The sequence below is a fragment of the Ranitomeya imitator genome, chromosome 9 (assembly GCF_032444005.1).
Source record: "Ranitomeya imitator isolate aRanImi1 chromosome 9, aRanImi1.pri, whole genome shotgun sequence".
NCBI lineage: Eukaryota > Metazoa > Chordata > Amphibia > Anura > Dendrobatidae > Ranitomeya > Ranitomeya imitator.
The window spans coordinates 39187402-39201303 of NC_091290.1; the positions used below are offsets into that span (position 1 = coordinate 39187402).

General features: G+C 43.2%; 2 protein-coding genes across 6 annotated transcripts in view; one reads left to right on the top strand and one right to left on the bottom strand.

Annotated features, from left to right (window-relative positions):
* The window catches only part of LOC138648719 (phospholipase A and acyltransferase 4-like), a 210578-nt gene that overhangs the window by 105617 nt on the left and 91059 nt on the right, over positions 1-13902 (top strand). The window lies entirely within an intron of this gene.
* Positions 1-13902, bottom strand: part of LOC138648717 (phospholipase A and acyltransferase 3-like) — an 89886-nt gene that overhangs the window by 42313 nt on the left and 33671 nt on the right. For all 5 annotated transcript variants that reach the window (XM_069738558.1, XM_069738559.1, XM_069738556.1 and 2 more), the window contains one exon: positions 12479-12732. In XM_069738558.1, coding sequence (XP_069594659.1) covers positions 12479-12732 — 254 coding nt within the window. The remainder of the gene's footprint in view (positions 1-12478; positions 12733-13902) is intronic.

A 13902-nucleotide genomic window follows, 5' to 3' on the forward strand; every position in this document is an offset into this window, starting at 1 on the left:
AATGGGCTGTGTTTCTACTGTGGTGATTCCACTCATGCTATTTCTGATTGTCCTAAGCGCACTAAGCGGTTCGATAGGTCTGCCGTCATTGGTACTGTACAGTCCAAATTCCTTCTGTCCATTACCTTGATATGCTCTTTGTCATCGTATTCTGTCATGGCGTTTGTGGATTCAGGCGCTGCCCTGAATCTGATGGATTTGGATTATGCTAAACGTTGTGGGTTTTTCTTGGAGCCTTTGCGGTGTCCTATTCCGTTGAGAGGAATTGATGCTACACCTTTGGCCAAGAATAAACCTCAGTACTGGGCCCAGCTGACCATGTGCATGGCTCCTGCACATCAGGAAGTTATTTGCTTTCTGGTGCTACATAATCTGCATGATGTGGTCGTGTTGGGGTTGCCATGGCTACAAACCCATAATCCAGTATTGGATTGGAACTCTATGTCGGTGTCCAGCTGGGGTTGTCAGGGGGTACATGGTGATGTTCCATTTTTGTCTATTTCGTCATCCACTCCTTCTGAGGTCCCAGAGTTCTTGTCTGATTATCAGGATGTATTTGAAGAGTCCAAGTCCGATGCCCTACCTCCGCATAGGGATTGTGATTGTGCTATCAATTTGATTCCTGGTAGTAAATTCCCTAAAGGTCGATTATTTAATTTATCCGTGCCTGAACACGCCGCTATGCGCAGTTATGTGAAGGAATCCCTGGAGAAGGGACATATTCGCCCATCGTCATCACCACTGGGAGCAGGGTTCCTTTTTGTAGCCAAGAAGGATGGTTCGCTGAGACCGTGTATTGATTACCGCCTTCTTAATAAGATCACTGTTAAATTTCAGTATCCCTTGCCATTGTTATCTGACTTGTTTGCTCGGATTAAGGGGGCTAGTTGGTTCACTAAGATAGATCTTCGTGGTGCGTATAATCTGGTGAGAATCAGGCAAGGAGATGAATGGAAAACTGCATTTAATACGCCCGAGGGTCATTTTGAGTACCTAGTGATGCCGTTCGGACTTGCCAATGCTCCATCTGTGTTTCAGTCTTTTATGCATGACATCTTCCGTGAGTATCTGGATAAATTCCTGATTGTTTACTTGGATGACATTTTGATCTTCTCAGATGATTGGGAGTCTCATGTGAAGCAGGTCAGAATGGTTTTCCAGGTCCTGCGTGCTAATTCTTTGTTCGTGAAGGGATCAAAGTGTCTCTACGGTGTGCAGAAAGTTTCATTTTTGGGGTTCATCTTTTCCTCTTCTACTATCGAGATGGATCCGGTTAAGGTCCAAGCCATCCAGGATTGGACTCAGCCGACATCTCTGAAAAGTCTGCAAAAGTTCCTGGGCTTTGCTAATTTTTATCGTCGCTTCATCTGTAATTTTTCTAGCATTGCCAAACCATTGACCGATTTGACCAAGAAGGGTGCTGATTTGGTTAATTGGTCTTCTGCTGCCGTGGAAGCTTTTCAGGAGTTGAAGCGTCGTTTTTGTTCTGCCCCTGTGTTGTGTCAACCAGATGTTTCTCTTCCGTTCCAGGTCGAGGTTGATGCTTCTGAGATTGGAGCAGGGGCGGTTTTGTCACAGAGAGGTTCTGGTTGCTCAGTGTTGAAACCATGTGCTTTCTTTTCCAGGAAGTTTTCTGCTGCTGAGCGTAATTATGATGTGGGCAACTGAGAGTTGCTGGCCATGAAGTGGGCATTCGAGGAGTGGCGTCATTGGCTTGAGGGAGCTAAGCATCGCGTGGTGGTATTGACTGATCATAAGAACCTTACTTATCTCGAGTCTGCCAAGCGCTTGAATCCTAGACAGGCCCGTTGGTCGTTATTTTTTGCTCGCTTCGATTTTGTGATTTCGTACCTTCTGGGCTCTAAAAATGTGAAGGCGGATGCTCTGTCTAGGAGTTTTGTGCCCGACTCTCCGGGTTTATCTGAGCCGGCGAGTATCCTCAAGGAAGGAGTCATTGTGTCTGCCATCTCCCCTGATTTGCGGCGAGTGTTGCAAAAATTTCAGGTGAATAAACCTGATCGTTGTCCGGCGGAGAAACTGTTCGTCCCTGATAGGTGGACTAGTAAAGTTATCTCTGAACTTCATTGTTCGGTGTTGGCTGGTCATCCTGGAATCTTTGGTACCAGAGAGTTAGTGGCTAGATCCTTCTGGTGGCCATCTCTGTCACGGGATGTACGTACTTTTGTGCAGTCCTGTGGGATTTGTGCTAGGGCTAAGCCCTGCTGTTCACGTGCCAGTGGGTTGCTTTTGCCCTTGCCGGTCCCGAAGAGGCCTTGGACACATATTTCGATGGATTTCATTTCTGACCTTCCCGTTTCTCAAAAGATGTCAGTCATTTGGGTGGTCTGTGATCGCTTTTCTAAAATGGTCCATCTGGTGCCCTTGGTTAAATTGCCTTCCTCCTCTGATTTGGTGCCTTTGTTCTTCCAGCATGTGGTTCGTTTGCATGGCATTCCTGAGAATATTGTTTCTGACAGAGGTTCCCAGTTTGTTTCAAGGTTCTGGCGAGCCTTTTGTGGTAGGATGGGCATTTACCTATCTTTTTCCTCGGCTTTCCATCCTCAGACTAATGGCCAGACCGAACGAACCAATCAGACCTTAGAAACATATCTGAGATGTTTTGTTTCTGCAGACCAGGATGATTGGGTGTCCTTTTTGCCGTTGGCTGAGTTCGCCCTTAATAATCGGGCCAGCTCGGCTACCTTGGTCTCTCCATTTTTCTGCAATTCTGGGTTCCATCCTCGTTTCTCTTCAGGACAGGTTGAGTCTTCGGACTGTCCTGGTGTGGATTCTGTGGTGGACAGGTTGCAGCAGATCTGGACTCAGGTAGTGGACAATTTGACCTTGTCCCAGGAGAAGGCTCAACTTTTCGCTAATCGCAGACGCCGTGTGGGTCCCCGACTTCGTGTTGGGGATCTGGTTTGGTTGTCTTCTCGTCATATTCCTATGAAGGTTTCCTCTCCTAAATTTAAACCTCGTTTTATTGGTCCGTATAGGATTTCTGAGATTCTCAATCCTGTGTCTTTTCGTCTGACCCTCCCGGACTCCTTTTCCATACATAATGTATTCCATAGGTCGTTGTTGCGGAGATACGTGGCACCTATGGTTCCATCTGTTGAGCCTCCTGCCCCGGTTTTGGTGGAGGGGGAATTGGAGTATATTGTGGAGAAAATTTTGGATTCTCGCGTCTCTAGACGGAAACTCCAGTATCTGGTTAAATGGAAGGGTTATGCTCAGGAAGATAATTCCTGGGTTTCTGCCTGTGATGTCCATGCTCCAGATCTTGTTCGTGCCTTTCATGTGGCTCATCCTGGTCGGCCTGGGGGCTCTGGTGAGGGTTCGGTGACCCCTCCTCAAGGGGGGGTACTGTTGTGAATTCTGTGGCTGAATTCACTCCTGTGGTCCCAAGTGGTACTGCAGCTTCTGGGCTTCCTCCCTCAGGTGTTCTGGTGAGCTCGTTGGCTGCTTTGTTATTTAACTCCACCTGATTCTGTCTTCCTTGCTCCTTGTCAATGTTCCAGTGTTGGATCTGAGCTTTGGATCTTTCCTGTGGCCTGCTGCTCTGCTTAGATAAGTGCTTCTTTGCTTTTGTTGCTATTTTGTCTGTCCAGCTTGTCTATTCGTTTTGCTGGTAGCTCTGAGACGCAAAGGGTGTACCGCCGTGCCGTTAGTTCGGCACGGTGGGTCTTTTTGCCCCCTTTGCGTGTTTTTTTGCTTTAGGGTTTTTTGTAGACTGCAAAGTTCTCTTTGCTATCCTCGCTCTATCTAGAATATCGGGCCTCACTTTGCTGAATCTATTTCATCCCTACGTTTTGTCTTTTCATCTTGCTAACAGTCATTATATGTGGGGGGCTGCCTTTTCCTTTGGGGTATTTCTCTGAGGCAAGCCAGGCTTGTTTTTCTATCTTCAGGCTAGTCAGTTTCTCAGGCTGTGCCGAGTTGCATAGGTAGTGTCAGGCGCAATCCACAGCTGCCTTTAGTTGTGTTTAGGATAGGTTCAGGTATTGCGGTCTACAGAGATTCCACGTCTCAGAGCTCGTTCTATTGTTTTTGGGTTATTGTCAGATCACTGTATGTGCTCTGATTGCTGGCACACTGTGTCACTGGATTGCCATCATAACAGCCCACAGACCATTCTATCTAAGTCTGCATTCCAAAATGACGCTCCTTCCCTTCCGAGCTCTGCCGTGCGCCCAAACAGTGGTTTACCCCCACATATGGGGCATCAGCATACTCAGGATAAATTGGACAACAACTTTAGTGGTCCAATTTCTCCTGTTACCCTTGTGAAAATAAAAACTTGGGGGCTACAATATCTTTTTTGTGAAAAGAAAAATATTTTTTATTTTCACGACTCTGCATTCTAAACTTCTGTGAAGCACTTGGGCATTCAAAGTTCTCACCACACATCTAGATAAGTTCCTTGGGGGGTCTAGTTTCCAAAATGGGGTCACTTGTGGGGGGTTACTACAGTTTAGGTACATCAGGGGCTCTGCAATCGCAACATAATGCCCACAGACCATTCTATCAAAGTCTGCATTCCAAAAAGGCGCTCCTTCCCTTCCGAGCTCTGTCGTGCGCCCAAACAGTGGTTTACCCCCACATTTGGCGCATCAGCATACTCGGGATAAATTGGACAACAACTATTGCAGTTCAATTTCTCCTGTTACCCTTGTGAAAATAAAAACTTGGGGGCTACAATATTTTTTTTGTGGAAAAAAAAATATTTTTTATTTTCACGACTCTGCATTCTAAACTTCTGTGAAGCACTTGGGCATTCAAAGTTCTCACCACACATCTACATAAGTTCCTTGGGGGGTCTAGTTTCCAAAATGGGGTCACTTGTGGAGGGTTTCTACTGGTTAGGTACATCAGGGGCTCTGCAAATGCAACATAATACCCGCAGACCATTCTATCAAAGTCTGCATTCCAAAACGGCGCTCCTTCCTTCCGAGCTCTGCCATGCGCCCAAACAGTGGTTTACCCCCACATATGGGGTACCAGCATACTCAGGACAAATTGGACAACAACTTTTGGGGTCCAATTTCTCTTGTTACCCTTGTGAAAATAAAAACTTGGGGGCTAAAAAATCTTTTTTGTGGAAAAGAAAATTTTTTTATTTTCACTACTCTGCATTATAAACTTCTGTGAAGCACTTGGGCATTCAAGGTTCTCACCACACATCTAGATAAGTTCCATGGGGGGTCTAGTTTCCAAAATGGGGTCACTTGTGGGGGATTTCTACTGTTTAGGCACATCAGGGGCTCTCCAAACGCGACATGGCGTCCGATCTCAATTCCAGCCAATTCTACATTGAAAAAGTAAAACGGCACTCCTTCTCTTCCAAGCTCTGCGGTGCGCCCTAACAGTGGTTTACCCCCACATATTGGGTATCGACGTACTCAGGAGAAATTGCACAACAACTTTAGTGGTCTAATTTCTCCTGTTACCCTTGTGAAAATAAAAATTTGTGGGCAAAAAGATCATTTTTGTAGAAAAAATGCAATTTTTTTTTCTTCACGGCTCTACATTATATACTTCTGTGAAGCACATGGGGGTTCAAAGTGCTCACCACACATCTAGATATATTCCTTAAGGGGTCTAGTTTCCAAAATGGGGTCACTTGTGGGGGGTTTCCACTGTTTAGGCACATCAGGGGCTCTCCAAACGCGACATGGCGTCCAATCTCAATTCCAACCAATTCTACATTGAAAAAGTAAAACGGCGCTCCTTCACTTCCAAGCTCTGCGGTGCGCCCAAACAGTGGTTTACCCCCACATATGGGGTATCGACGTATTCAGGAGAAATCGCACAACAACTTTTGTGGTCTAATTTCTCCTGTTACCCTTGTGAAAATAAGAATTTGTGGGCGAAAAGATCATTTTTGTGTAAACAAAAGCGATTTTTTATTTTCACGGCTCTACGTTATAAACTTCTGTGATGCACTTGGGGGTTCAAAGTGCTCACCACACATCTAGATAAGTTCCTTAAGGGGTCTAGTTTCCAAAATGGTGTCACTTGTGGGGAGTGTCCACTGTTTAGGCACATCAGGGGCTCTCTAAACGTGACATGGCGTCCGATCTCAATTCCAGCCAATTCTGCATTGAAAAAGTCAAACGGCGCTCCTTCACTTCTAAGTTCTGTGGTGCGCCCAAAAAGTGGTTTACCCCCACATATGTGGTATTGGCGTATTCAGGAGAAATTGCATAACAAAATTTATGGTTACATTTCTGTTTTTACACTTGTGAAAATAAAAAAAATGGTGCTGAATTAAGATGTTTGCAAAAAAAAGTTAAATGTTCATTTTTTCCTTCCACATTGTTTCAGTTCCTGTGAAGCACGTAAAGGGTTAATAAACTTCTTGAATGTGGTTTTGAGAACCTTGAGGGGTGTAGTTTTTAGAATGGTGTCACACTTCATTATTTTCTATCATATAGACCCCTCAAAATGACTTCAAATGTGATGTGGTCCCTAAAAAAAAATGGTGTTGTAAAAATGAGAAATTGCTGGTCAACTTTTAACCCTTATAACTCCCTAAGAAAAAAAAATGTTGTTTCCAAAATTGTGCTGATGTAAAGTAGACATGTGGGAAATGTTATTTATTAACTATTTTTCGTGACATATCTCTCTGATTTAAGGGCATAAAAATACAAAGTTTGAAAATGGCAAAATTTTAAAAATTTTCGCCATATTTCCGTTTTTTTCATAAATAATCGCAAGTAATATCGAAGAAACGTTACCACTAACATGAAGTACAATATGTCACAAAAAAACAATCTCAGAATCAGCGGGATCCGTTGAAGCGTTCCAGAGTTATAACCTCATAAAGTGACAGTGGTCTGAATTGCAAAAATTGGCCTGGTCATTAAGTACCAAATTGGCTCTGTCACTAAGGGGTCAATACACTCAGGGTTGGATATATATGTAGAGAGATGGACAAGAGAGACTGAGTAACTGTAAGCAAACACCGCCATCTGCTGGAACAAAGTGAAAGTAAAAAAAGAATTGTGTTAGCAGGAACCAACTTGTGCTGGTAAATTTGCAGGTGGAGTGAATTTGCCTGCTGAACCTGATCAGGTGACACACATGAAGGACTTCCTGAATATAAAAGGCCTGGCCAGGCTGAAAAGAGCAGTTGGTGCCAGAATTTGCAACAGATGTACCGCGTTCCTCGCTCTCCAACCAAGTCACAGTAACTAAGCCGTGGCATCCGATGTGCCTGGTTTGGCTCTGGTCACAGCCTTCCACTGGGTCGGGGCATGGATCTTCCTCACAACTCAGGCCTTCTCAGGCATCTGACAGTGCTCAGACTCTGCTGTGGCGATGGTGGCTACATGGCCACCTTGCAGGCATACAACCTGCCCTGGTGCAGGTTCTGACGCCAACTGCTCTTCTCAGACTGGTCAGGCCTGTTATATTAAGGACCTCCTATCTGTGTGTCACCTCGTCAGGTTCAGCAGGCAAATTCACCCAGCACAATTTGGTTCCTGCTAAAACAATTCTTTCTTCCTTTACTTTCACTTTGGTCTAGCAGATAGCGGTGTTTGCTTACAGTTACTCAGTCTCTTGAACATCTCTCTACAGAATCACCATCATTGTCAACCTTGACTTGACTGACAGCTGGCTTTGTGTGGAAAATTCTCTGAGATCCTTGCCCTCCATCTCTTGATTCCAGCTTCAAGATCTGCTCTGGCCCTGAGTGCTGTTATCACTGCTATGACCGTGGGCCTCTATTGTCATGGCTCACAGAGCCTGCCACTTAGCTAGCCCTTTAAATCAAGTCCTCAATCTCCTCCAGTCCCATGTCATCTAAGTATAAAGGTTGACTGCCCATCTCTTCCAATAAATCAACTAGAAGAACAGCCTGCAAGCAGCGGGAGCAGGAGTCAATGTTGAGAGTTGTATTCAAGTGTAAAATTAAGAATAAAATTTTAAAAAAAATCACATTATTCTCACCTTAAGGCTACTTTCACACATCAGGTTTTTGCCGTCAGGCACAATCCGTCGAATTTAGAAAAAAAACGGATCCAGAAAAAGTTGCGTCCGGATCCGTTTTTTTCTCATAGACTTGTATTAGTGACGGATTGTGACGGATGACCTCATGTTTCCTCCGTTTTTCGCTATCAAAGATTTATTTTACAGCGGCCGGAGAAAACAGACATAGTAACGTTTTTTGTTTCCATCGAAAAAACGGACAGCGAAAGATCCGGCGCCATCCGGCTTTTGCTAGAATGGAAGCGAATGGCGCCGGATCCGTCATATGATGGAATCCGGCAATGGATTCCTTTTTTTAAAAACTGAGCATGCTCCTATTTTTGCATTTCCCATTCTGGTCTCTCTCTCTCCTTCCTTCCTGGATCAGCTAGACGAATTTTCTCCCCGGATCAGCTGGTCGGATCCGGCAAAAAAAACGGATCTATCGCATCAGTTTTTCACAATTTGTGACGGATCCGTTTTTTTTTTTAAATTTGCCGGATTGAGCCTGACAGCAAAAACTTGATGTGTGAAAGCAGCCTAAGGCCGGGATCACACGTGCGCAAGATAAGGCCGAGTCTCGCAGGTGAAATCCCAGCTCTGGCGCCGGCACTCCGGAGGGAAGCGTGAAGCTCCATGTATTGCTGTGCGGCTGCACGCTCCGCTCCGGAGTACCGTCGCCAGAGCTGGGTTTTCAACTGCGAGACTCAGCCGTATCACACGTATGTGTGATCCCGGCCTAACACCTAATCCCTTGAAGCCACTGTCTCCTGTAAACACACCAAAATAAAAAACAACACCTTTTCCAGTACCAAAATATCAGGACCTGTGAAAGAGCCCTAAGGCAGAGCTAATGAGCTCACTTATTCACGTTATGCTTGACGTGCTGTTGAGATATCGTCAGTGCTGCAGCCAATATCTGGAGCGGTGTGGAGACTCCCTAGTGGACCTGGGAACAGTAAGTATAAACAAACTGTGCTCAGGGACCAGAGCTTTCTAAAAGCTTCAGCCTCCAGCAACCCTCACGAAAATCGTACTTTTACAGGACTCTCCCATTTAACCATACTAATTGTACACAAATGTGCCATAGCCCTTCCTGCGCTACATAATTGTAGTTCAAGTTTTGCAGCGCTTCTCTGCAGTTCTCATTTGAACTGTGCATGTGTAAGGAGGTGGCGGGGACCCTCAGTTGCCTCCTCTCTCCTATATGCCGGGCATGTATTACCATGCGGTGCTATGCCGGCTTGGCTATAAGTCAATATGTAAACATTGTGTATTGCTGTTTCACAAGGGGGCATTCTTTGCGTCTGGAGGAGAGAAGGTTTTTCCACCAACATAGAAGAGGATTCTTTACTATTAGGGCAGTGAGAATCTGGAATTGCTTGCCTGAGGAGGTGGTGATGGCGAACTCAGTCGAGGGGTTCAAGAGAGGCCTGGATGTCTTCCTGGAGCAGAACAATATTGTATCATACAATTATTAGGTTCTGTAGAAGGACGTAGATCTGGGGATTTATTATGATGGAATATAGGCTGAACTGGATGGACAAATGTCTTTTTTCGGCCTTACTAACTATGTTACTATGTTTTATTAATGTGTCTGTATGTCTGAGATTGTACTATTGTTTACTAATGTGCGTGTACTGTATTGTACAATATGTATGCAGTTAGTTCAGGGTTAGAAAAGGTTAACAAAAGGGGGCTGGGGTACCAGTCTCAAAGAAGAAGCCTGAAGTGTTGGCTTCTGGAGCACTGCAGAGCCTGGGCAGGCTTGCCCTTGGCAAGATGTACTCCACTGACTGGGGGACGATATACCCCTGGAGGGGGTAAGTCACTGCCGAGGACTGCTGGCCAGTGAAAACGAGCACCAGGACCATGGAAGTGCCCACCGAAGGACTGTCCGTTCCCAGGAACTGGATGGGAGCTGATGCTCTGATGCTATGACAGGGCTTGATAGGGAAAGAACAGGAAGTTTTACCTCATTTACCTCACCTCCCCCATCCCTATTAAAAAGTTTGTTAACGTTGGAACTGAAGCGTGCCGTAAGGTGTATCTGAAGGACGCCGTTCCAGTGTTGGGAGCAACTGTGTGCTAGAGATAACTGATGGGAGCAACTGTGTGCTAGAGATAACTGACTGTGCTGCAGGATGGGGACTTTATCTGCCTTTTCATGCGCAAGGAGTTGCGGTGCTTACTGACTGCCACCTTGTTACACATGTAAAGTTTTAGCGAATGTGCAATGCAAAAAAAAAGAAAACTCACCGTCAATGTATTTTTCTGCCTAACATTATGAACAGCAGAAAAACAACACCAATATTTTTGGGGAATGTCTATAAATTCAAATTTGGCAACCCAGCTTTTAGGCTGTGTGCACACGTTGCGGTTCTTTCGCAGTTTTTTCGCGTTTTTTCCTAATAAAAACGCTATAAAACCGCAAAAAAATGCATACAATAAGCATCCCATCATTTAGAATGAATTCCGCATGTTTTGTGCACATGATGCGTTTTTTTTCCGCAAAAAAAAAGGCATCGCGGTAAAAAACGCAGCATGTTCATTAATTTTGCGTTTTTTTTTGCGGATTTCCCACTACAAAATGCATTGGGAAGTGTCCGGAAAAAAACGCGGCAAAAACACGTCAAAACCGCGGCAAAAACGCATGCGGTTTTTTTGCGGATTTCTTGCAGAAAATGTCCGGTTTTTCTCAGGAATTTTCTGCGAGAAATCCTGAACGTGTGCACATAGTCTTAGGCTATGTGCACACGTCAGGATTTTCTTGCAGAAATTTCCTGACAAAATCAGGAAATTTCTGCCAGAAATCCGCATGCGTTTTTTGCGCGGATTTTACGCGTTTTTTGTGCGGATTTTTAGCGGATTTTTTGCGTTTTTTTTTGGACACTCCAATTTAATGGGAAATCCGCAAAAAATCCGCAAAAATAATGAACATGCTACTTCTTTTTGCGGAATGCATTTTTTTGCGGAAAAAAACGCAAACGTGCATAAAACATGCAGAATACAGTCTAAATGATAGGATGCATATTGTTTGCGTTTTTTTAGCGATTTTATAGCGTTTTTATCGGGAAAATACGCAAAAAAACGCAAAAAATCCTGACGTGCGCACATAGCCTTAGGGCTTGCTTTATTCATTATTGTATTTGTGTATTTTTTTGGTAGTTTTTTTGTTTTTCACCTATTTTTTCATTTTTGACCTTCTTCTAGTTTGAGCCTTTTTTTTACAGTTTATTTTATATGTGATCGCCTGTTTTTCATGTTCATCATTGTGAGAACCTTTTGGTGTTTCGATATCTTTTTGGCTGATTCATGAATTGCGGCTTTTCTAACCCCTTTCTGACCTCAGACGGGATAGTACGTCCGAGGTCAGAACCCCCGCTTTGATGCGAAAAATAAAAAAATGTTTTAAAAAATATGAAAAAATAAAAACAATATAAAAGTTTAAATCACCCCCCTTTTGCCCCATTCAAAATAAAACAATAAAACAATCAAACCTACACATATTTGTTATCGCCGCGTTCAGAATCGCCTGATCTATCAATAAAAAAAGGATTAACCTGATCGCTAAACGGCGTAGCGAGAAAACATTTTAAAATGCCAGAATTACGTTTTTTTGGTTGCCTCGACATTGCATTAAAATGCAATAACGGGCGATCAAAAGGACGTATCTGCACCAAAATGGTATGATTAAAAACGTCAGCTCAGCACGAAAAAAATAAGCCCTCACCCACCCCTGATCACGAAAAATAGAGACGCTACGGGTATCGGAAAATTGCGCAATTTATTTTTTTTTAGCAAAGTTTGGAATTTTTTTTACCACCTAGATAAAAAATAACCTAGACATGTTTGGTGTCTATGAACTCATAATGACCTGGAGAATCATTATGGCAGATCAGTTTTAGCATTTAGAGAACCTATCAAAAAAGCCAAACAAAAAACAAGTGTGGGATTCCACTTTTTTGCAATTTCACTGCACTTGGAATTTTTTTCCCATTTTCTAGTACACAGCATCCTAAAACCAATGACGTCGTTCAAAAGTACAACTTATCCCGCAAAAAATAAGCCCTCACATGGCCATATTGACGGAAAAATAAAAAAGTTATGGCTCTGGGAAGGAGGGGAGCGAAAAACGCAAAACCCAAAAAAAGCTGGGGTCATGAAGGGGTTAAAAGTTGCAAAACTTTTGCACAAATGTAATCCAATCTCCCCCTGGAATAATTTTATGTCTGTTTTAATTTTGCGCACAAATTTTGCATCATTTTAGAAGAACTTGCGACTTTTAAACTAAAATTTAGCATACAAAGGTGAAAGACAAATGTGACAAGCATTTTGGATTTTGAAGAAAATTCGTGAACCATATGCATCTGTTTAAAAAAAATTGATACAAAAAAAAGTCAACAAATACAAGAGAACAAAAGGGAAAAGTGGTTTAAAAAAACAACTCACTGGTGAAATGGGCCTTATGTCTTTATACTGAAGTAAACTGCTGATAAATTACCTGCTCACAGAAGGCGATACCGTATCGTAGCGCAGTGACAAAATGTTCACAGTTGGCTTTGAGAAGATCGAACTTCCTTATCTTCCCCACTTCCATTCGTGCTGCTTTTACAATTTTTCCTGGTGGGTAAGGGTCTGCTTTCTTGTCATATTTGTTATTCACTTTATAGTCATGGGGAGAATCCGCTAAAGACTCTTCTTTCACAACAGCTACAGCTCCCAATGATGTGGAAAAACTGCCCAAACCTTTTGGATCTGAGTAAAGAACACAAACATTGACGTATTATAATGCATTTAGCAAAACAATTAAATCCTATATCTAACATATAATCCTAAATCCATGACAAAGAAATAAATACAGTGCCTTACAAGTGTATTCACACTGAGCAGCCCCTGTTCATCAAGACCAGGGTGAACAATCTTCATTGGGGGGCATTCATTAAGAAGTACACTCCTCTTAGGGTATATGCACACGATACGGATTTGCTGCGGATCCGCAAAGGATTTTTCCGCACAGAAACGCTGCAGATCCGCACTGTCATGTACAGTACAATGTTAGTCAATGGAAAAAAAAAGCTGTGCAGATGGTGCGGAAAAATCAGTGCGGAATTGCTGCGGATTTCAAAGAAGTGCATGTCACTTCTTTTGCGCGGATCTGCAGCGTTTCTGCACCCCTCCATGTTGAAATTCCGCACAAAATCTGCATCAATTCCGCATAAAAAAACGCACAAAATCCGCAAAAAAAACGTGGCAAATCTGCGGCTGCAGATTCTGCCAGGAGATGCGGATTTTGTGCAGAAAAGTCTGCACCTCTTTTCTTACGTGTGCACATAGCCTAAATGACTCAAAAGTCTCCAACAAGTGTCTTATTCCTACTGCTTTCAGTTATCAGTATTCTTTCTGTGTTTTTGTTTTGCTTTTTTCCTTTAACCCCTTAGTGACCACGCCAATTTTGACCATCATTACCGGGCCAATTTTTATAATTCTGACCACCTGTCACTTTATGAGGCAATAACTCTGGAACGCTTCTGCAGATCCCAGTGATTCTGAGATTGTTTTTTCCTGACATATTATAGTGGTACAATATCGTCAATATGACTTGCGTTTATTTATGACAAAAAAAAAAAAAGAAATTTGGCAAAAGTTTAGAAAACTTTTCAATTTTCAAACTTTTAATTTCTGTATCCTTAAATCAGAGACTTATGTCACAAAAATAGTTCAGAAAGAACATTTCCCACTGTCTAATCAGGTTCTGACCAGGAGTTTGCATATCGCATACTTGCGGACACGTGACCGCTGTTCCAGGCGCTGCGATTTATGCAGCTCATCTTATGAATATTATAATCATCACATACAACCAGCATTTTATGGATAATTATCTGGGCTTTCTGACATTTATTTTATGGATGAAAATAAAAGAAAAAG